The 23,357-nt window shown below is 40.4% G+C and overlaps 1 protein-coding gene across 7 annotated transcripts in view; it reads left to right on the forward strand.

The window, feature by feature from the left end:
* The window catches only part of Ip6k2 (inositol hexakisphosphate kinase 2), a 30,426-nt gene that overhangs the window by 3,297 nt on the left and 3,772 nt on the right, over positions 1-23,357 (forward strand). Inside the window, exons 1-5 of one of the 7 annotated variants that reach the window (XM_048794556.1) lie at positions 10,918-10,940; positions 18,670-19,002; positions 20,759-20,827; positions 20,919-21,141; positions 22,383-22,558. In XM_048794556.1, the coding sequence (XP_048650513.1) occupies positions 10,934-10,940; positions 18,670-19,002; positions 20,759-20,827; positions 20,919-21,141; positions 22,383-22,558 (808 nt within the window). In that variant the 5' untranslated portion in view covers positions 10,918-10,933. Of the gene's footprint in view, positions 1-10,917; positions 10,941-12,150; positions 12,174-17,379; positions 18,350-18,669; positions 19,003-20,758; positions 20,828-20,918; positions 21,142-22,382; positions 22,559-23,357 lie in introns of those variants that run through there. The other 6 variants (XM_048794559.1, XM_048794558.1, XM_015487252.2 and 3 more) reach the window with 6 other exon arrangements.

Raw genomic sequence — 23,357 nt, forward strand, 5'->3', positions numbered from 1 at the left:
CCCCCCAGCCTTTTTTGAGATAGGGCTTGCTAAGTTGCTGAGCCTGGCTTTGAACTTTTGATCCTGTTTCAGTTGCTGGAGTTATAGGCATGAGCCACGTGCCTGGCCCAAATATGATTTCTGTTTAGATTCACTTCAGCTCCAGTTCTACTGCTTCCAGCTATCTGCTGAACATTTTTTCTTGAGGGCTTGACCATTCCTTAAGTGTCTGCAGCTTAATTCAGTATCTTCTCAGTTATTTCTGACACTTCATAAAATATCTTTGTCCTGATTTGTGAAGGCTCAATATCTGTTACATTCCTCTAATTTGATTCTTGTGTCAGCATTTCTAAAGATAGAATCTATGGTTGACCACTCCCCAGATTATATGCAAAATTCAGAAGGTGTGTGTGTGTGTGTTTTTTTTTTTTTTTCAAGAGAAAGACCCATAGATGTTTTAGATTCTCTGGGGGTTTAATTCCCTCCCCCAGAAAGTTTAAGCACAGTGGATAAGTACTAAACTCTGTTTCATTGCCCTCCTTGCTTCCTTGATTTCCCTGTTGCAGGACAGTAGGCCCCATGAGTACATGGAAAAGGCAGGGACCCTATGCCCTGCCATGAAATAGAGGAGGTGACCTTAAAGAGGTCATGCCAGGTGGGACAAATGTCTGAGACACAACAGTTCTTGTACCTTGGGGGGGTCCAGAACCTGAGTGAGGGAAGATAGCCCCCCTCCAATTGAATAAAGAGACTCATTAAGAGAAGGAAGCCCAGGGAGCTGGTCTTGGTGGCATACGCCTGTAATCCCAGAGGCTTGGAGGCTGAGGCAGGAGGATTGCAGATTCAAAGCCAGCTTAGCAAAAGTGAGGCACTAAGCAACTCAGTGAGACCCTGTCTCTAAATAAAATACAAAATAGGACTGAGAATGTGGCTCAGTGGTTGTTTGCCCCTGAGTTCATTCCTCAGTACCAAAATAAATAAATGAAGGAAGAAAGCAAGCTATCTCAAGACTGGGGATAATGAAGAGATGTCAGCTTGGTCTTAGTTATTTTGGCCTCTTGGGTGTTATAGCTCTAGAAGAGATGCTCCTGTTATCCCCTTCCTCCAGAACATTCTCAGGCTTAGGACTGGTTCTTCTAGTGTGTGTGTGTGTATAGGGGGCATACTGGGGATTAAACCCACCATTGAGCTACATTCATAGCCCTTTTTATTTTGCGACAGGATCTTGCTAAGTTGCCCATGCTGGCCTCAAACTTGTGATCCTTCTCCCTGAGTCTCCTGAGTAGTTGGATAACGGGTGTGTGCCATCACTTTTGACATCTTCAAATAACCAGATATTAAATTCATGAACATGCTAGGTTGCCTTAAACATGTGATATGAAACTAATAAAGAAGCTTGAAAGTTTTTGTTTATTTTGATACTAGCCATTTAATCCAGGGGCACTCTACCATTGAATTGAACCTGCAGGCCCCTCCCCTTTTTTTAAATTTTGAGACAGGGTCTCACCGAGTTGCTGAGGCTGGCTTTGAACTTGTGATCCTCCTGCTTCAGCTTCCCAAGTCACTGGGATTACAGGTTGCACCACTATACCTGGCTAGTTTGAGAGATTTCTACATCATAGTTTTTCATATAAATTTTTCTTCCCAATATTTTCATGTGCTTCTAATATGTATAGGAATTATATCTCTTCATTGCTCTTTCAGTAATATAGTGCAAAGAAGGCTGTTAGCACAGAGAAAACTCTGAATAAATGCTAATTTCCTGCTGCCAGAATTCATTTACCCAAACTTGCAGGACCTCTGTAAAACCAGGTTTTTCCCTTCTCTTTCCACGTGGTTAATTGTTCTAATATAAAATGCCACCACTGTGCTTCAAAATCTGCAATTCACGCTGGGTGCGGTGGCGTAGACCTGTAATCCCAGAGGCCCAGAAGGCTGAGGCAGGAGGATCATGAGTTCAAAGCCAGCCTCAGCAATGGTGAGGCACTAAGCAACTCAGTGAGACCCTGTCTCAAAATAAAATACAAAATAGGGACTCAGCGATTGAGTGCCCCTGAGTGCAATCTCCAGTACAAAAAAAAAAAAAAAAAAGAATCTGTAGTTCACACACATTATAGGTCACTGTGAAATGAGGTACAATCTTTTTATATATGAACTTTCCTAGCATTTCCACTTCTGAGATTTTTTCAGTACTTGTACAGAAATACTAGTACAATTATGTGAAGACAAATACAAGGATGCTTATTTGTATTATTGTTGTAGTTTAAAATTGGAAATAGTAGGTGACTGAGTAAATTATGATTATGCATGAATATAATACAACCTTTAAAAGGAATCAGACATGGAAAGAAGCTAAAATCATTTAATTTAGGACAAAAATGCCAAAACAAGGGACAAATATTGAATGATTTCACTTATGAGTGTTTTAATTTATAGGCACAGAAAGTAAAATGGTGTTTGCTAGGAGAAGAGGGGAGTGGAGAAATACCACTTAATGGATACAGTTTCAGTTGAGGAACATGAAAGTTCTGAAAACTGATAATGGTAATGATTGCCCAACATTGTGAAAATACTAAATGCTACTGATCTGTGTATCCAAAAATAGTTAAAATGGTAGGTTTTATTTTATGTATACTTTACCACAGTAAAGAAAAAAGTTTGGATGTAGCTCAGTAGTACAGTACTTGTCTAAGCATGTGCAAAGCCTTGTGTTCAATTCACTACAAACACTGCAAACAGAAAGGTGGGGAGAGGAATGTAAAGTTGATTTTGTTGGGTGAAAAAGGCAAACAGCCTAAACTTATTTATGTAAGGAATAGAAAACACGTGGAAGAAAATCTGTAGGATGAGGAAATCCCAAACTAATAATGGTAATTTTCTCATACTTATAACCAGTAAAACAAATAAAAATAAGAAGTCAGTGTTTTTAAAAGACTGTCATGTACCTTGACACTCCATTTCTTTGCCTGTTGTGAAGTCCCCCTTTTTTATTCTCTTTCCACAAGTCCAAAGTTACTAGGTCCTGTCAAGTCCTCCATGTGACCTTCATCTTCCATTGAACTCTTTGGAAGAAATGTGGGGCAGTGGACTTGAGGAAAGTTCATATTTGGGGAGTGCTTAGCATACATGTTTGATAGTAGGCTAGATATTTGATCTTGTTCCCACCATATGCAGCTCTATGTAATTGATTGTACTATATCTCCTTACATATGAAAACAGATGCTGAGAGTAGGTAAAGTACTATTTATGACCAAATGTAAGGTGGCCCCTGGTTCACCAGGAAGAAGGTTTTAGAAGAGTTATTTGGGTTTAACCCAAAATCAACTTACAGATACATAAGATGAAGTTGGACTTCTCACAATAAAATATTCTTTAGAAATTATGCTTTTTACACATTTTATGAATTAGTTCTGCTCCTTTTTACCTGCAGACATCCTTATTATTCCCATGGCCACATCTGGAGACATTTGGTGCTCTCCTGAATACAACTTTTTGCCTCTCAGTGATGGGAGATACGCTCACTGGAACCCTCAGCCTAAGTTGGTTGTGATTTCTGCAGTGTAACCATTTGGCAGCATTGATTTAAAAATACATACATTAGGGGCTGAAGTTATGGCTCAGCAGTAGAGCACTTGCCTAGCATGTGTGAGGTGCTGGGTTCGATCCTCAGCACTACATAAAAATAAAAAAATAAAGGTATTGGGTCCAACTACAACTAAAAAACTATATTAAAAAATACATATATTAATTTATAGTTCAGGCTGTTTGTACAGTGGTGCATACCTATAATTCTAACCTCTAGAGAGGTTGAGGCAGAAGCCTGTCTCAAAAAAAATTTTTACTTTACATACCATATAGTATACACCCCCAGAAATCCTGTAGCCCGCTCCTGGTTATGGCTCCCCTCATTAGTGGCCCATCAATCTTTCTGAAACTCCTTACTCTGGCATGTGTTTTTTTTTTTAATATTTATTTTTTAGTTTTAGGTGGACACAATATCTTTATTTTATTTTTATGTGGTGTTGAGGATCGAACCCAGCGCCCCGCACATGCCAGGTGAGCGTGCTACCGCTTGAGCTACATCCCCAGCCCTGGCATGTATGTTTTAAAGGACACCACTACGGTTGTTAGAGACATTGAATTAGGGCTCAGATCCTGGGAATGAAGGAAGGAGACAGGTCTGTGCTATCTAGTCTGTTCCTGCTGTCCATTTGTCTATATGTTCTGCAGGTGGTTTCCGTGACCAGGGAGGCTGCACTGCAGCACATAGCCATTTTGCTGGTTTCTACATGGGTATTTGGGTATGCGGGGGGATAGTGGTGACTGGACATTTATTTAATCAACAGTATTTGTTGGCCTTGAACTTGCAGTCCTCTTGCCTCAGGGATCAGCATCTCCCATTGGTGGAATGCCCTGGGTTCAGTCTTCAGTAATATACACACGAGGGGAGGGGGTACCCCAATTGTATACAAAATAAATGTTTTTGGTAAAACTGCAATATCATTTTTGGGAGATTAACCTGACCCTTTATTCTGAAGCCCATTTGTTTTATATATGCTTTTAACTTGGAGGTGAGGACTATGCTGTGGCACTTTCCGCCCCCCATATGAATAGGGGATGATGTAACATCTTGGTAAAGTTGACAATCTACCTTCTTTCATGGGGTTACATGGAGAGATTTGCACACCCAGTTCTTCTTTGCAGTGCTAGACAGTCACAGTTTCCTTAAGAACTTACCTAGTTATCCTGGTGAAGGAAGAGGAGGGTGAATGTAGTATTGTAGATTGTATCTTTTTATGAGTTTGAGCAACCTGACATCAAAAACATTTACCAGTAACTTGTTAAATCATTTATTTTTATGTTGTTGGGATTATGGACTTCCCAAATTAATCCCCCCCACCTTTGGTGGTAGAGATTAAATCCTTGGGGGTGCTTTATCACTGAGTTTCATCCCCAGTCCTATTTATTTATTTACTTATTTATTGGTACTAGGGATTAAACTCAGGGGCCCTTTACCCCGAAGCTATGTCCCTAGTCATTTTTTTTTTTTTTTTTTTTGGTCTGTTTGAGACAGGGTCTTGCTAAATTGCTGTAACTGGTCTTAATCCTCCTACTGTAGCCTTCTGAATAGCTGGGATTGCAGATGTGGGCTCCAAGTTAAATCTTATTGAACTTTTTTTTATCTTCTGCCATTATGAGTACAGATTTTATGTGTAAGGCAAAAGATTTCTTTCATGGAATAGGAAGAGAAGTAGATGAGCTGGTTGCAGAGTCAGTGCTGAGGATTTGGGTTTTTCTTGTGTGTGTGTGTATCTGAAAAACAAGTGTCTCTTTCCAGGTCCTTTGAGCTGTCCCTGCCTTTCGTAGAATCTCTGCTGAGCCATAAGAAATTGACAAGAGTAGTACCTTCCTGGGGTCTCTTGTTCAAGGATTTTATGAGATAGTCAGTCCCCTGTATTGGGGAGCAGAGGAGGTCGGTAAGACTAGGATAAGGGTCGTGGGGCTTTGGGGAGGGCTGACTTTGCAGAGGTACTAGCTGATAGTTGATTGATGTTGGTTTCTGAAAACTGATGGGTGTGGCCATTAGTGTGGGGCAGATGAGGTGGGGGAAGGGAAGAGACAAGCTTCTATCTCTCCCCCCCTCCAAAAATTATTTCTCTTTCAAAGTGGTTTTACTTTGTAAATAACTTAAGCTCCTGTAATGAACCAGAGAAGGTGGATATCAAAAGTGGAAGTGCCCTGTTAGCCTTCAATCCTGGTCTTCAAATTCAGTCTTGCTTGACTGAAACCACTGTGTTCTTAACCCATGATTTTGAAGGGATCAGTGTGACTTTTACTTCAGAACTGAGTATAGTTGAACTTGATTTCCTGAAAGAAAAAATTTTAAGATGTTTTACTGTTCTTTATTTTAGAAAGAAATCTTGGGATTTGTGAAGGATAATTGGCAAGTGGCTCTGTATTAGGATATAATGCTGAGGGACCAGTGCAGTCTGGAATTTTCTAACGGTCCTATCTCCCTTTCTCGTTTTCTGGGTTAGTCCTGGAAGAATATTCACTGCATTCAGGTAACGAAGTTGGGTGATAAAAGCTGCCAGACTGATCAATGAGGCTGGGATATTTTGCAAATCCTTGTGGGAAATGTTTACCTACATAAGGTATTGAAAATAGAGAAATTGTCAGAGCTACCCTGGGCACATGACCTGGTACAGTGTAGGGTACACTTGATCCTCCATCTAGTGGGTAGAACCCTTTTGGGTGTTGGTCCAGACATGTTGGGGCTGTCCTTGTTCTGTGGCTGCCCATGAGTTCTGAATCATTTTCAGTACACTTTGTTTTCAGAGAATGAATTTGTATCATTTGGACATTATGCTTTTATTTAATTTATTTTTTTAATGTGGTGCTAAGGATCAAATCCAGTGCCTGTCATGTGGTAGGCAAGCATTCTGCCACTGAGCTACTGCTCCAGCCCTTGAATTTGTATCATTTGGATTTGCAACAGTCTGAGAGCTGTGCAGGGGTTAATGGAGCATATAATCTTTTATTTATTTGTTTGTTTATTTTTATTTTTTTATAGTTGTAGATGGACAGAATGTATTTGTTTATTTTATGTGGTTCTAAGAATTGAACTCGGTGCCTCACATGTGCTAGGCAAGCACTCTGCTGCTGAGCTACAGCCCTAGCCCCAGGAGCATATATTCTTGTCTGAAGCTGATGGACCATTATTGTTAGCACATGGGAGAACAATAACATGAGGTAGCAAAATCCCTCTAGATTGAGATGTTACAGCAATTTTGACCAATCTAAGAGGGTCACTTATGAGTTCCTGTTATGTACTTTCTTACCAGATGGGGTACTGGAGATAAAGAATTGCCCTAAAAGGATAATTGAGGGCTGGGGATGTGGCTCAAGTGGTAACGTGCTCACCTGGCATGAGCAGGGCGCTGGGTTCGATTCTCAGCACATACATAAAAATAAAATAAAGATGTTGTGTCCACCGAAAACTGAAAAATAAGTATTAAAAATTCTCTCTTTCTTTAAAAAAAAAAGAAGAAGAATTGTCTTTTTAAGGAAAACTGAAAATTCTTGATGTTATATTGAATACATTTAGCTATTTACAAGAAAATTTGATATTTTGATAAAGGGCACATATGACACCTCAGAATGAATAGTTTAGATTTACTTGGAGTGATGCTACAGTTTTAGAAGGAGATTTTTTTTGGGTTTGTTTGTTAAAAAAAATTTGAGGGGGGCTTAAAATAGCAGACATATTTTCTCATAGTGCTGATTTTTTTAAAAAATAATTTTGAAGTTAAATTGATTTTTAGCTGATAAATAAAGTTTTTCAATGGTTAAAATTTTTTTAACTCTAGCAGGCAATTCTGATAAACATATTCTTTAGTAGGCCAAAAGCACCTTCTACCTATCCCACTTGATCTTGAGGTCTTTTATAGTCTGTCATTCCATAAATCTAAGTCTGATAATGCAAAGATGGGGTAATGTATTTGTGCTGGTACTTGGAAAGAGGAGAAGCAGCTGAGAGGCTGCTATGCCCCTTACAGAAAAGTTTGTACAGATTTTTGGAACTGAATTTGCTGTTTTACTTTTCCCTTTGCCTTTGGGGAAAGGATCTGCATGGCTATATGACTTTAATGAAATAGTTCCAATTATACAACTTGTGGATTCTTTCTTTTTTTTAAATTTTTAATATTTATTTTTCAGTTTTCGACGGACACAACATCTTTGTTTGTATGTGGTGCTGAGGATCGAACCCGGGCCGCACGCATGCCAGGCGAGTGCGCTACCGCTTGAGCCACATCCCCAGCCCTCTTTCTTTCTTTTTAATTAAAACTAGAATAAAATGCTGTTGAAGGTGAAAAATAAACATCTAGTGTTGGAACCCAGGAGTTGAGTTTATATAAGGCTTTTGTGTCTCGTTTCTCTGGTCCTGCTGCTTTAGTAGGTTCATTGACTGTGTGTCATGGGGGATCCTCACAGCCAGATGAGCTGCAGCTCCTTTAAGATTAGACCTATGAGCTGGGCGTGGTGGCATATGTTTGTAATCCCAGCAGCTCAGGAGGCTGAGGCAGGAGGATTAGGAGTTCAAAGGCAGACATAGTGAGGCCCTGTCTCTAAATAAAATACAAAAAAAGGACCGGGGATGTGGGATCAGTGGTTCAGCGCCTGGGTTCAATCACCAATAACAAAAACAAACAAACAAACAAATAAATAAATAAATTAAAAAGTAGAGATTAGCTCTGTGGGTCTGGGGTTGTGGTTCAGTGGTAGAGCGCTTGCCTAACACATGTTAGCCAGTGGGTTTGATCCTCAGCACCACATAAAAATAAATTAAATTAATTAAATAAAGGTATTGTGTCCATCTACAATTAAAAAACAAAAGATTAGACCTGTGATTCCAACATACTTAGCAGTAATTCTTTAATCTCAGGCACCCGTTGTTTTCCTGCAGCAAGACCTAGGTGATATGGTGCTTCAGTGTAATCACTTAAGGACAGTATCATAGGATCTACTCCAGGGATTTGTGAGAATGGAGGAGCTATTTAAACAGTAGGCGTTTGATAAACAGGAGCTCTCATTTCTGGCACAGACATATCTCATTGTTGTTGAAGATTGAGGAGTTTGGTCACTACTTCCTCTGACCTTTGTGTGCCTTGTATATATGCCTTAGGGACATTCCTCATTGGGTAGTTATCTTCATTTGTTTCTGTGTGATCCATCTCTCAGAGTTTTCATCATGGAGTAAAACTCTTAGCATACAGTGACTGCATTAGTGCTTGCTTGTAGATGAATTTAAAAGCTTCAAAAACTTGGCAGCTGTTTTCTTTTTTTCTTTTTAAAATTTCTTTTTGGTTGTTGATGAACTTTTTTTTTTGTCTTTATTTTTATGTGGTGCTGAGGATAGAACCCAGTGCCTCATGCATGCTAGGTGAGAACGCTACCACTGAGCTACAACCCCAGCCCTGTTTTCTTGTTTCTGTCCCATGAATCCTCCTCCCCTGCCCTGTTTTCTCTTCCCATTGCAAAACCAATATATGTTCAGAGTTTAAGAATATTTTAAGGAGTTAGAAACATTCAGAAAACTGAAAAGGAGGGAATAATGATCTTATCACCTACTATAGGACAGGTTTTGTGACACTGGAAGTTGATATATAATGTGCATATAAGTAAATAATACATAATCACAAATGTCATCTTTATTTATTTATTTTTGTGCCAGGGATTGAACTCAGGAGCACTCGACCACTGAGCCACATCCCAGCCCTTTTTTGTATTTTATTTAGAGGTAGGGTCTCACTGAGTTGCTTAGCACCTTGCTTTTTGCTGTCTGGCATGACACGATCCTCCTGCCTCAGCCTCTTGAGCCGCTAGGATTATAGGAATGTGCCACTGCAGCTGGCACAAATACCATCTTTAAACAAAAGAAGTTACAATATGAAGACAATTAGATAAGAAATGGATGTTCAGATTGAAAGTGGTTGTTTATGGATTTGGATTGAAAAATCACAAAAATTTACACATTTTAAAAAGCAGACTTTTCTACAACTGCAGTATTTTTCCCCTACACTTTTGGGCATTATTTTGATACTTTCTGTGACCCCAGTGTACCGCTTTCTGTTGAGAGAACAGAAGGGTTACATAGTCAGTCCTCAAGGATGGTGATCCATCTGCTTTCTATTACTGACAACTCAGAAAAGTTTCTTTCTGGGCTGGGGATGTGGCTTATAGGAAGAGTGTTTGCCTAGCATGCATGAGGCCCTGGGTTCTATCCCCAGTGCCACACACTTAAAAAGTTTATATGTTGTTTCATTTTGTATATTGTCATCTTATTTGGGAAACCTGCATTAGGTTTCTTTCACTTTAGGGCATTTGAGACTTCAAGGCATTCAAGGTTGCTTTGTTGTGTGTGTGTGTGTGTGTGTGTGTGTGTGTGTGTGTGTGTGTGTGGTTGGTACTGGGTATTGAACCCAGATCCTTGCACTAGGCAAGTACTCTACCTCTGAGCTACATCCCCAGCCCAACCCTTTTTATTTTATTTTGAGAAAGGGTCTTGCTGAGTTGCCCAGGTTGGCCTCAAACTTGTAGTCCTCCCATTTCTGTTTCCTGAGTCACTGGGATTATAGAAATGTGTCACTATGCCTGGTTTCTTACATAAGCTCTTTAGAATTTAGAGGACTGATAGCCATGGCCCCTGTGAGTAGTTGGTACTTTCTTCTAGTTATTGTCTGTGATAAAATATACACTAAATTGACCATATTAACCATTTTTAAGTGTATAATTCAGTGGTATAGTGGTATTTTCCATCAGTCTTTGTCTTTATAATCCAGACAATATAGGTTATACAATCTTGAATCTTGTTCTTTTGCTTAAATAAACTGTTTTAAAAATCAATTTATTTATCAGTTAAAAAATAAGTCAGATTAATGGGGGGGGGGTTAAAAAAACCAAAAAATTAGTAAGAATACTTTTATTGGATCCTAATAGTACATAATGCAATTTGAGTAAAAGTAACTCTTTTTGTTTCATTCCTCTTCTATTACTGGATGTTAGAGGGTAAAAGGTATAAATGGTGTTTTACTAAGAATTGATTTTGTGGAACAGTGGACTTGGGGTTTGTGGCATTTTCTCAGGTTAATTGTAGTTTGTTGCTGTGTATCCAGGTGGGTCAGTCTAGTGCTCCCCAAGCAAATAATGATAGCTTTCCTCTTTGCTTCCTGGTTTTATTTTGCCTAAAATTATTATTTTTTAATACTTATTTTTTTAGTTATAGGTGGACATAATATCTTTATTTTATTTTTATGTGGTGCTGGGGAACGAACCCAGTGCCTCACACATGGTACGCTCTACCTCTGAGCCACAGCTCCAACCCTCTTTGGTATCATCTTGCTGAGACACCTTAACTTTCCTCCTGAGTAGCTGGGATTACAGGCATGCCACCATGCCTGGTATGTTTAACTTTTTTTTTTTTTCCTCTTGACTTTCCCTTTCCCTTTCCCTTTCCCTTTACCGTGAGATGAGGTCTTATTAACTCTGTGTGTGTGTGTGTGTGTGTGTGTGTGTTTTGCTTGGGCTTGAACCCAGGGTGAGGCAAGCACTCTACCAACTGAGCTATATCCCCAACCCCTGAGGTGAGGTCTTACTGTGTTGCTTAGGCTGATCTCGAATTCCTAGGCTTAAGCAATTTCCCCACCTTTTCCTATAGCTGATAGGAATGCAAAAAGGTATAGCACTTTGGAAATTTGTTTAACAATTTCTTATAAAACTAAACATACATAGGATGGTGGTACACATCTGTAATCCCTAGCTATATATGAGTATTTCAGTAACTGACTCTGATGCAATCTTCAGTTGTGTGTGCATATGTGCTGAGTGGTGATTCTAGAGCTCATTTGGGAGGACGTTTGAGTGATGAAGGTTATTTTTCTGCCATAACTCAATGTTGACCCTGGAGCTTTTTTTGAGGCAGAGTAAGTGGCCCCAGTGGATCCCATTGGTAACATCATTAACTAGATTCTGGATGAGTGATTTAAAGGACTCAGAGGTTTTATAAAGGGCTCAGAGGCTTTCATGAGTTATAGCTGTGATTTATTTGCATATTTTAAAAAGTTTAGAATATTAAGGCATTGTTTCCAGCAGATCCTTTAATAGTCTTTTGTAAATCTTGGGGATCAACTGGGGAAAAGCTATTACCTAGCCTAGGATCATGCTCAAATGTTCCTTATCTGTTCATAGTTTCATGGACGCCTGTGAGGCAATGTGGAAAGCTAAATCTGAAACCAGTATTTTGTAGTTATTCCCAATCTCCATAGATAGGTACATGGTCCACACATTGCATGAGTAATCCAGGATTTCTGAGAAACTGAACCTTAGTCTTTGGATGTTTAAAAACCATTAAAGAGATCCTACTGCTCAAACTGCATGTAGAAAACACATACATACACAAACATATACACACATACACACAGAAACAGGTAAAAGAAAAGAACAGGTGCTTTGGAGCCCTTCTTTCTTTTGGCCTAAGGTCCCTAGGGAGAAAGTTGATTTTGTGTATAATTCTTGGGAAATTGATCATTCATTTTTTCACAGGGATAAGACCTGTAAGAGACCCGAGAATAGAAGCTCCACTTCTGTGTGCCTTGAAATGTGAAACATATTTTGCACAGTGAGGTCATACTGAGGTTCATACTGAGAGATTGAACATAATTGAAACAAGAATTGCAGGAATGCAGGGCTGGGATTGTAGTTCAGTAGTAGAGCACTTGCCTAGCGTGTGTGAGGCACTGGGTTTGCTCCCCAGCACCACATAAAACTAATAGAGATTTTGTGTCTATCAACAACTAAAAATATTTTTTTTAAAAAACTGCAGGAATGTATCTGAATTTTGTTTTATTTATTTATTTATTTATTTATTTTTCTCTCTTTTTTTTCTTCCCCCTCACACCATCTTATATGTAATTTTGTATAACAATGAGGGTCTCCTTCCATCTTCCATGCAATTCCCCTTCTCCCTCCTATTCCCTCCCACTTCTCGTCCCTGTTTAGTGGTGATCTTCTTCTCATGCTCTTCCTCCCTACTCTGTTTTGAGTCACCCCCCCTTATATCAAAGAAGACATTCAGCATTTTTTTTTTTTAGGGATTGGCTAAATTCACTTAATATAATCTGCTCTAATGCCATCCATTTCCCTGCAAATGCCATGATTTTGATATTTTTTAGTGCTGAGTAATATTCCATTGTGTATAAATGTCACATTTTTTTAATCCATTTATCTATTGAAGAGCATCTAGGTTGGTTCCACAGTCTAGCTATTGTGAATTGTGCTGCTATGAACATTGATGTAGCTGTGTCCTTGTAGTATGCTCTTTTTAGGTCTTTTGGGTATAGTCTGAGAAGGGGAATAGCTGGGTCAAATGGTGATTCCATTCCCAGCTTTCCAAGGAATCTCCATACTGCTTTCCAAATTGGCTTCACCTATTTGCAGTCCCACCAGCAATGTACAAGTGTACCTTTTTCCCCACATCCTCGCCAGCACTTGTTATTGTTTGACTTCATAATGGCTGCCATTTTTACTGGAGTGAGATGGTATCTTAGAGTAGTTTTAATTTGCATTTCTCTGATTGCTAGAGATGGTGAGCAGTTTTTCGTGTATTTGTTGATTGATTGTATATCCTCCTCTGAGAAGTGTCTGTTCAGATCCTTGGCCCGTTTGTTGATTGGGTTATTGGTTTTCTTGTTTAATTTTTTGAGTTCTTTGTATACTCTGGAGATTAGAGCTCTATCTGAAGTGTGAGGGATAAAAATTTGTTTCCAGGGTGTAGGTCCCTATTTACCTCACTTATTATTTCTTTTGCTGAGAAAAAACTTTTTAGTTTGAATACGTCCCATTTGTTGATTCTTGATTTTAACTCTTGTGCTATAGGTGTCCTATTAAGGAATTTGGAGCCCGACCCCACGAGATGGCGATTAGAGCCAACTTTTTCTTCTATTAGATGCAGAGTCTCTGGTTTGATTCCTAGCTCCTTGATCCATTTTGAGTTAACTTTTGTGCATGGTGAGAGAAAGGGATTTAATTTCATTTTGTTGCATATGGATTTCCAGTTCTCCCAGCACCATTTGTTAAAGATGCTATCCTTTCTCCATTGCGTGCTTTGTCTAATATAAGGTAGTTGTAATTTTGTGGATTGGTCTCTGTGTCCTCTATTCTGTACCATTGGTCTACCTGCCTGTTTTGGTACCAGTACCATGCTGTTTTTGTTACTATTGCTCTGTAATATAGTTTAAAATCTGGTATCGCTATACCACCTGTTTCATTCTTCCTGCTTAGAATTGCTTTAGCTATTCTGGGTCTTTTATTTTTCCAGATGAATTTCATGATTGCTTTTTCTATTTCTGCGAGGAATGCTGTTGGGACTTTGATTGGCATTGCATTAAACCTATAGAGTACTTTTGGTAATATGGCCATTTTAATGATATTAATTCTGCCTATAGATTCTTTTTTTATTTATGTATGTAACACAGTAGTGCTTAACCACTGAGTCACATCTCCAGCCATTTTTATTTTTAATTTTCAGATATCAGCTTGCTAAGTTGCTGAGGCTGGCCTCAAACCTTGTGATCCTCCTGCCTCAAATCTCCTAAATTGCTGGGATTACAGGCATGCACCACCACACCTGGCTATTTTATTTATTATTATATTTTTAGGTTTTAGTTGTAGTAGGACACAATACCTTTATTTCACTTATTTATTTTTATGTGGTGCTGAGAATCAAACCCAGGGTCTCGCACATGAGGTGAGCGCTCTACTGTTGAGCCACAACACCAACCCCTATTTTTTTTTTTTTTAAAGCCAGAATTTTTATTGGGTGGCTAATTGTTGAAACTCTCAAGATGAACTGGATGCTGCCCTCTTGGTTTAGGAGTTTCTTCATGGAATCCCTCCCTGAATCTGTGTTATTACAAATTTTAGGTGCCTTATTTGACCAGTCCTGGTGGTATTTTGCCTTGGCGCTCCAGTTATACTTTCTCTTGCCCTTGGCAGGGTAACCACATCTGCCACAGGTCGACTTCTGATGGTGACAGGCCTTAGAGCTACAATAATGGCTAAATGTGTGTGTCTTATCATGATGATCATGATGCTATCCAAATGATAATGTTCTCTTCATCATCTTGCTTCTGCTACCATGTGAGGCAAATGCTCTACTATGCTGGAGTTAACTTTTTTTTTTTTAATCTTGAGACTATCTCACTAAGTTGTTCAAGTTGAGCTTGAATAGTGATTCTCCTGCCTCAGCTGCCACAGCAGCTGGAATTACAGGCATGTGCCATCATAACCTACTCTTTTCAATGGGAGCTTTTTGGTTTTTGGTTTTAAATAAAATAGGACAGCTGGGTGTGGTGGCACATACCTGTAATCCCAGCTATTCAGGAGACTGAGGCAGGACGATTGCAAGCTTTAGGCCAGCCTGTGTAATTTAGAAAGACCTTGTCTCAAAATAAAACCTAGTATGTACCAGTCTGTATAGAACTATAATTTGGAGCAGATTTGATGTTGGGGAAGTAAAATCGGCCCTGTTTGTTTGTTTATTAGTACTGGGGATTGAAACCAGGGGCTCTTTACCAATGAGCCACATCCCGAGGGCCCCCCACTTTTATTGTTTTTACACAAATGGAGCACAACTTGCCGTTTCTCTGGTTGTACATGATGTAGAGTCACACCATTCATTCTGTCATACCCGTACATAGGGTAATAATGTCTGATTCATTCCACCATCTTCCTGCCTCTGCCCAGTCTAAAGTTGCTCCATTCTTCCCTGTCTTCCCCCCTCCCCCCTCCCATGGATCAGCATCCACTTATCAGGGGAAACATTTGGCCATTGGATTTTTGAGATTGGCCTACTTCACTTAGCATGATATTCTCCAACTCCATTCATTTACCTACAAATGCTGTAATTTCATTCTTCTTCTACTTTTAATTGTAGTTGAACACAATATCTTTATTTATTTTTTTAATGTCATGCTGAGGATTGAACCCAGGGCGTCGCACGTGCGAGGCAAGTGCTCTACTGCTGAGCCACAACCCCAGCCGCTAATTTCATTCTTCTTTAAGGCTAATATTCCATTGTGTATATATACCACAGTGTGTTTATCCATTCATCTATTGAAGGTCTTCTGGATTGGTTCCTCAATTTAGCTATTGAACTGCTGTAAACATTGAGGTGGCTGCATCACTGTAGTATGCTAATTTTAAGTCCTTTGGGTATAGACCGAGGAGTGGGATAACTGGGTTAAATGATGGTTCCATTCCAAGTTTATTAAGGAATCTCCATACTGCTTTCCAAAGTGATTGTACCATTTTGCAGTCCCATCAGCAATGAAATCAGTGTACCATTCCCCACACATCCTCGCCAGTACTTGTTGCTTGAATTCTTGATAATTGCCATTCTGACTAGAGTGAGATGAAATCTTAGTTTTGTTTTGCATTTCTCTAATTGCTAGAGATGTTGAACATTTTTAAAATATATTTGTTGATTCATTGTATATCTTCTGTATATCTTCTTCTGTGAAGTGTTTGCTCATTTCCTTAGCCCATTTATTGATTGGGTTGCTCTATCTGATGTCCATGCGATAGATTTTCTCCCATTCTGTTGGCTCTCTCTTCACGTTATTGATTGTTCCCTTTGCTGCAGAGAAGCTTTTTAATTTGAATCCATCCCATTTATTGATTGTTAATTTTATTTCTTGTAAAGGAAGTCAGGTCCTAAGCCAACATGAAGAAGATTTGGGCCTGCTTTTTCTTCTATTAGGTGCAGAGTCTCTGGTCTAATTCCTAGGTCCTTGATCCATGTTAAGTTTTGTGCAGGGTGAGATAGAGAGGTTTAATTTCATTTTGCTGCATAAGGATTTCCAGTTCTCCCAGGATCATTTGTTGAAGAAGTTATTTTTTTCTCCAATGTATGTTTTTGGCACCTTTGTCTAGTATGAAATAGCTATATTTATGTGGATTTGTCTCTGTGTCCTCTATTCTGTACCATTGGTCTACATGTCTATTTTGGTGCCAATACCATGCCATTTTTGTTGCTATAGCTCTGTAGTATAGTTTAAGGTCTGGTATTGTGATGTCTCCCGATTTACTCTTCTTGCTAAGGATTGCTTTGACTATTCTGGGTCTCTTATTTTTCCAAATGAATTTCATGGTTGCTTTTTCTATTTCTGTGAAGAATGTCATTGGTATTTTGATTGGAATTGCATTAAATCTGTATAGTACTTTTGGTAATATGGTCATTTTGACAATTTTCCTTGAGACAGGGTCTGGTTAAGTTGCTTAGGACCTCACTAAGTTGCTGAAGCTGGCTTTGAACTCTTGATCCTCTTGCCTTACGCTCCGAAGCCACTGGGAATTACAGGTGTGCACTACAGCTCCAGTTCTTTTTTAAAAAAATTTTTGAGACTGCTTCTTGCTAAGTTGCTAAGTAAAAGGGCTTGTGTAACTAGGCACCTCAGCTCTATCTTCTGGAGAGAGTCTGAAATGACTAGAGTATTCATCCTTATAGTCACTTTGCCTGTGTGGTTTGGGAACTCTTCTCAGTACCTGCCTGAGAGGGCTTCCTGTGATAATGAGAAGGTAGCATCAGGTGAGAAATCAGGGTCTTTGAGGTCTGTGTTCTTTGCATATAATAAAGCTTCAAATCCTTGAATCCAGCTGGGTCAACAGTGGGCTTTTCTGAAAGGAAAAGATTATCACAGGGCTGGGGTTGTGACTCATCGGTAGAGCACTTGCCTACTGCGTGTGAAGCCCTGGGTTCAATCCTCAGAACCACATTAAAAAAAATAAAGGTATTGACAACTACAACTAAAAAATAAATATTAAAAAAACCCCACCAAATTAAATTCTTTAAAAGAGGCTATTACAGAAGATATAAATTTTGGTGAAAACACTTTTTTTATTGATGCATTATAGTTGTACATAATGGTGGAATATAATCAGGCCATTATCACCTGAAAGCACTTTTATAGGACAAACTAAATGTCCCATATACGCAGCAAAATTAAGGCATCCTCCAGTCTAGGATTTTAAGTTTCATTTGGGAACTGTGATTGTGGGTGTGTTTTCTACTTCCTCAAATTGGCTTCATTGCCTGCAGTAGGGAGAGTAGTGTCTACCTCATTAAAAGTATCCAGAGGACCAAGTAAGAAGTTCTGTAATGAGCTTTTTACTCAGCAAACCCTTCCTCACTCTCACTGTCGCAGATGGAGTCATGGGAACTGCACAAGTTCCCAGTAAGATCCCTGTACATATACATACAGTGGTTTAAGCCCTGTAAGGAATGCTAGTAGAAACTACATTGTCTATAAATTATAGCCAGAAAACATACCTAGCCTGACATGCCTTGAATCAGTTAATAGGATGTGTAAAAAGGTGTGCTTTGCTGAGATCCAGTTGTGGCATCTGGATGCATAATCAGAACTAAGGTCCTAGACTTATGGTGGATAAGAGCCCTGACTGCCCCAGGAGCACAACTTTGGCTTAAAGGTGTGCCCCAGCTTTTAGTGATCAGGATAGAACTGATAAAAATAGTTGGTTGACCTAGAACACTATGTATCTTTTTAAATGAAGTTAACCAGCCTTGATCGGTTGTTTTTAAATACAGACGTTAATCATTAAAGCTGGTCCCAAGCTCCACTGCTAATAAGGTTAATGGAGCTTGTCTTTGGCCTTGGACTGGGGCAGTATGTGTGGATACCTTGGGCGGATAAGTCCGAGATGATGGATAAGTTGGTTTTCCCTGTAGAAATTGCATTAAATGGATAAATTTGAGCACCTTTCACCTTAAGTTTGTCTATCATATTAGACAATGGTAAGATTTAATTTGAATATAATGTTTGAAATTGTGATCTTTGATCTTTACCTTTTCATGGCTTTGTGTTTTGTCTGTTAAGGTGACTTTGTAATGCTGTAGTGTCCCTGTTGGAGCACAGTTTCTGCGTGTTCTCATTTGCCTTGTTCTCCTTCCCTCTCCTCCCTCAGCTCAGGGTGTTTTTATCTTTCTGAGGGAAGAGGCGGGGCTGGGGTGGGCAGCGTGGGCGGAACCCTAAGTGAGCTTGTACTGTTTGCCTTTCTGCTGGAGAATTGGAACCTAAGGCGGTTCCCACAAATCAATGTGCTTGCTTCCGGCAGAGCATTCTGGCCTACACAAACCTAGGAGCGGAGACCAAACAGAAGGAGGATCAGGCAAGACAAGTGACGGAGGACGAGCTGGCCGTAGACCCTGCTGCCTCCCCGTTTTCCCTGCCGTCTGCGTCCGGAGGATGAGCCCAGCCTTCAGGGCCATGGACGTGGAGCCCCGCACCAAGGGCGTCCTGCTGGAGCCCTTTGTCCACCAGGTTGGGGGGCACTCTTGTGTTCTACGCTTCAATGAGACGACCCTGTGCAAGCCCCTGGTCCCGAGGGAGCATCAGTTCTACGAGACCCTCCCAGCTGAGATGCGCAGATTCACTCCCCAGTACAAAGGTGAGCCCCCAACTGCCGGAGGGGTCGCCAGGCTGGTGAGGAGATGTGAGGAATCACGGCCATGGAAGGCCCTGGCAGCCATCCTGGGAACCCTCACCCCCTCCCACTCACTTTGTGTTTTCCCTCCTCCTGGCCCTCAGCCCAGCACCTCACACCCTCAGTTTTCAAGCCCTGGTAAGATTGCTCAATTGTGCTTTGTTTTGTGGATTTGTTTTGAGTTTATTTTTGGTGGAAGTTTAGTTGTGTTTTATGTTCAGGTGTCTCTTGATCACAGTAACCCATAGTCCCCCATGGTGGGGACAGTGGGGGAAGACTTTGGGAGGATTTTACCCAGAATTCTTGCCGCCTGCTTTTTGTCCTCCAGGAAACCAGAAGCCCTGGTGATTAGGTAGGCTGGGAGCAGGGTTGAGTCAGATGGAATGCAGGAGTGGGAGGACTGTGCTGATTAGCTGAAGCCCTTTGCAATTATGGAAATCCCCAAAATTGCTACATGAAGGCAAATGGTTGATTCACATATTGTAGCTTTTTCTTCCTTTTATAATGATTCTTTGGGGGGACATAAGCAGCCACCAGCATGGTGTGGTCTGGGGGGGAACTTTTGTAAATCAAAGGAGAACATATTAAAGAAATTAATTTTAAGTGGGTATTACTGGATATATAAAAGACCAGAACAACTTAGGTTCTTCTGGGACTGTTTAATATTATTTTTTTAAAAAACAGAATGTTCTGGGCACCTCTCTGTACTCTGAAATGCATGTGTGTTAGGGTGGGGGTGGGGGGAGTTGTGGGCCCTCACTTGGTCCTTCTCTTGTTTTTTCCAGGACAAAGCCAGAGTTCCCTTGTTAGCTGGCCACCCTTGCCCCCTTTTTTCCTCTGGTCCTTTTCCCCATGGCCACAGGGAAGTGTGGTCCCCTGAAATCCCCACCTTGGCTCCTCTGCACCTAGAGCTGGGGGCTACCTCAGAAGTGTCATCTCTCTCAGCACGCATTCCCCTGCAGCAAGCAAGCGGGCGGGCAGCAAGGACTGAGCAGATTGAGTGATCCTGGGGCAGAGAGGCCTGGGAGGAAAGGTGTTCAGCCAGTCGGTTGTAAGGCACTCATCGGCACCTGCTGAAATGCTCCTACTGACAGCTCCCTCCTCAAAGACTGTCTAATTACACATGGCAGGTTCTAGAGACTCAAGGGTGGAGAGCTGCTTTCAAGGCCACAATGTGTCTGTCCTCCTGGTCCAACCCTATCTATCTTGTATTTGATTATTTACTTATTTATTTATTTTTGTGACAAGAAACTGCAAAGACTAATAAAAAGCATATTTGAGAAGGACAAAAGGCTTGAGGCACCTACCTAAGTGGGGGTGCTACAGTAAGCCTTTGCTAGGGTGTCTGTTGTGCTGTGTGGTTTGTTTTGTTTGCCCCTTTATTTTGCTTTGCTTACCCAGTCTTCCTTACTTTTAGATGCCTCTTACCCTGTGACAAACTTGTGTTTCCTTGCGTTCAGGTTCTGCCTTAAAGCAAGCTTCCAGGCGGTCGGAGTTTCTGTTCAGGGCATTAAAAATTTCCACAAGATATAAAGAGCAATGTTTTTGCATCCTCTTAGTATTAGAAGAGTTACGCAAAAATTAATAAAACATTTTCAATGATGGAAAAATGTGTCTTGTAATTCTTTGGCTCTTGCCTTGTTGAGTGCATTAGAGAGGAAGACTCTCGGCCATGTTTGCTCCCTAATCGCTTGTCTTGTATGGTGTCATTTTTTTCTAGCTGTTTTGATATTTGTTAGGTTTGCAGATGAGTTTGGGGCCTCTGGCAACATAGAGACTAAGGAACAGGGTAAGAAAAACAACAAATGTTACAATCATGTTATTTAGAAAGCATCTTTCTGTGGAATTAAAGCTCCTTCTGCTCCTCGCCCCATTTCCAGGTGTGGTATCTGTGCGCTTTGAAGAAGATGAAGACAGGAACTTGTGTTTAATAGCGTATCCATTAAAAGGGGACCACGGAACTGTGGACTTTGTAGACAATTCAGACTGTGAACCAAAAAGTAAGCTTCTAAGGTGGACAAACAAAAAACATCACATGCTAGAAACGGAAAAGACCCCTAAGGACTGGGTGCGCCAGCACCGGAAAGAGGAGAAGATGAAGAGGTAGGTACACTAATAGGGGAATCCTTGGGCTCTGTGGGAAGGTCAGTGTTGGGGTTCTTAGTTATAGCTGACTGAGTTCCCTGGAGGTGAAAATTCATGGTGGGCTTATAGGTGCCTTGTCTTTCAATGGTTAGTTCCCACATGGCATGCCCAGCATCTCTTTAATTAACTTCTGGGTTAGGTCATGACATTTTTGGTTAACAGCTGAAGCAGTAGCTGTAAAAAGAGATTTAGTGTACATTCCTTCAACTGCTGCTCTGTGCCAGGCTATAGCCTGGGTCCTGTAGATGTGACAGGAGTTACCTACCCCTTTACTTCAGGTTGCTTACTAATTATGGGGGACATTTGTGAAACTCAAGGATCTGTTTGGGCAGAGTTTTCAAGTACCATACGTTAGCAAAGCTTGTTAAAATATCAAATATGGCCAGACGTGGTGGTACATGCCTGTAATCCCAGGGGCTCGGAAGGCTGGATCACAAGTTCAAAGCCAGTCTCAAAAATGGCAAGGCACTAAGCAACTCACTCAGTGAGTCCCTGTCTCTAAATAAAATACAAAATAGGGCTGGGGATATGGCTCAGTGGTTGAGTGCCCCTGAGTTCAATCCCTGGTACCAAAAAATATATATATATAAAAATAATGTGGCCAAGTAGATTAACTTATTTATATGGGATTTCACCTAAGATTTTCCCAGTCTCCAGATGGGAAGTCAGATGAACCTGTGTACCACATGTGGGTTTGAGGGTATTGCCTGGAATAGGGGAATAGAAGCTGCCTGACTTGGAAGTTGGGAGGCAGAGGCTGATCTTGCTTCTTAGGTTTCCCTTGTTGTAGAAAATAGTGATGGCATGGCCCCTTAATTAACTTTAATGAGATAAAATAGACCTCATGATAATGAGGTACAATGAGAAAATGTACCCATTTAAAGTGTTTAATGATGGGGCTGGGGATGTGGCTCAAGCGGTAGCGCGCTCGCCCAGCATGCGTGCAGCCCGGGTTCGATCCTCAGCACCACATACAAACAAAGATGTTATGTCTGCCGAAAACTAAAAAAAATAAATATTAAAATTCTCTCTCTCTCTCTTAAAAAAATAAAAATAAAAAAAAATAAAGTGTTTAATGAGTTTGTAACCATCACCATATCAAAATATCTAACTTTTCATTACTCCAGAAAGCTCCCTCATGCATCTTTGACACTGAATTTTTTGACATTATGACTTATTGGAACCTTATATCTTCATAGCCATAAGTTAGAAGAAGAATTTGAATGGCTAAAGAAATCTGAAGTCTTATACTACAGTGTAGAAAAAAAGGGGAGTATAAGTTCCCAGCTCAAACACTATAATCCTTGGAGCATGAAATGTCACCAGCAACAGTTACAGAGAATGAAGGAGAATGCAAAGCATCGGAACCAGTACAGTATCCTTTGTTCATGGGACATCCCTACCTTGTTGGGGAGAGGAGGGAAAGTGTGGAGGGCTTGAAGAGAGTGGTTGGGTCTATTAAGTCTTAATTGAATTTCCTCTATTGGGGTTGTGCCAGAATACTTCTGTGATGCTCATGGATAGGTATTGCTTCTCTTAGGGCTAGGGACTGGCCTCTGAGTGTAGGTGGTAGGGAATGGGGGATAAGGGGTTTCTGGGAATGAGGGATATCTCGTGAAGGGGCCACCTTACAATCAGGTGTACTTTAGATAGCCTAGGGAAGATGGCACAGAGCTTATCCCTGTTTGCAAATTCCTGCAGAAGATTCCCAAATCGTCTTGAACTAAAGGGATTAAGTTAAGAGAAAACTAACCTTTCAGTTCTGGTTCACCAGTCTGGCATATGAGCTATGCCAGGATCCTTCTTTTTTTTTAACCTTATGGGTTGAAAATCTTCAGAACTGAGGTTGTTTTATATATTTTTAACTTTTATTAAGGAAAATATGTTAGAATAATGCATTGACAGAGTATTTCTCCACCCAGGTTTGGCAGTTAACCCACTTATGTCAGTCTTGTGTCATGACTTTCTCTATTTACCCACTACCCTTCATACCTGGACTTTTTGGTTGTGCTGGGGGGTGGATGAAACCCAGGGCTTTATGCATGCTAGGCAAATACTCTTTACCACTGAACTTTTTTTTTTTTTTTTTTTTCATGTGTGTAGTATTTTGAACACAATACCTTTTTGTTTTGTTTCTATTTGTTTTTATGTGGTACTGTGTAATCCACGTGCTC

The sequence above is a fragment of the Marmota marmota genome, unplaced genomic scaffold (genome assembly GCF_001458135.2).
Source record: "Marmota marmota marmota unplaced genomic scaffold, marMar, whole genome shotgun sequence".
Classification (NCBI taxonomy): domain Eukaryota; kingdom Metazoa; phylum Chordata; class Mammalia; order Rodentia; family Sciuridae; genus Marmota; species Marmota marmota.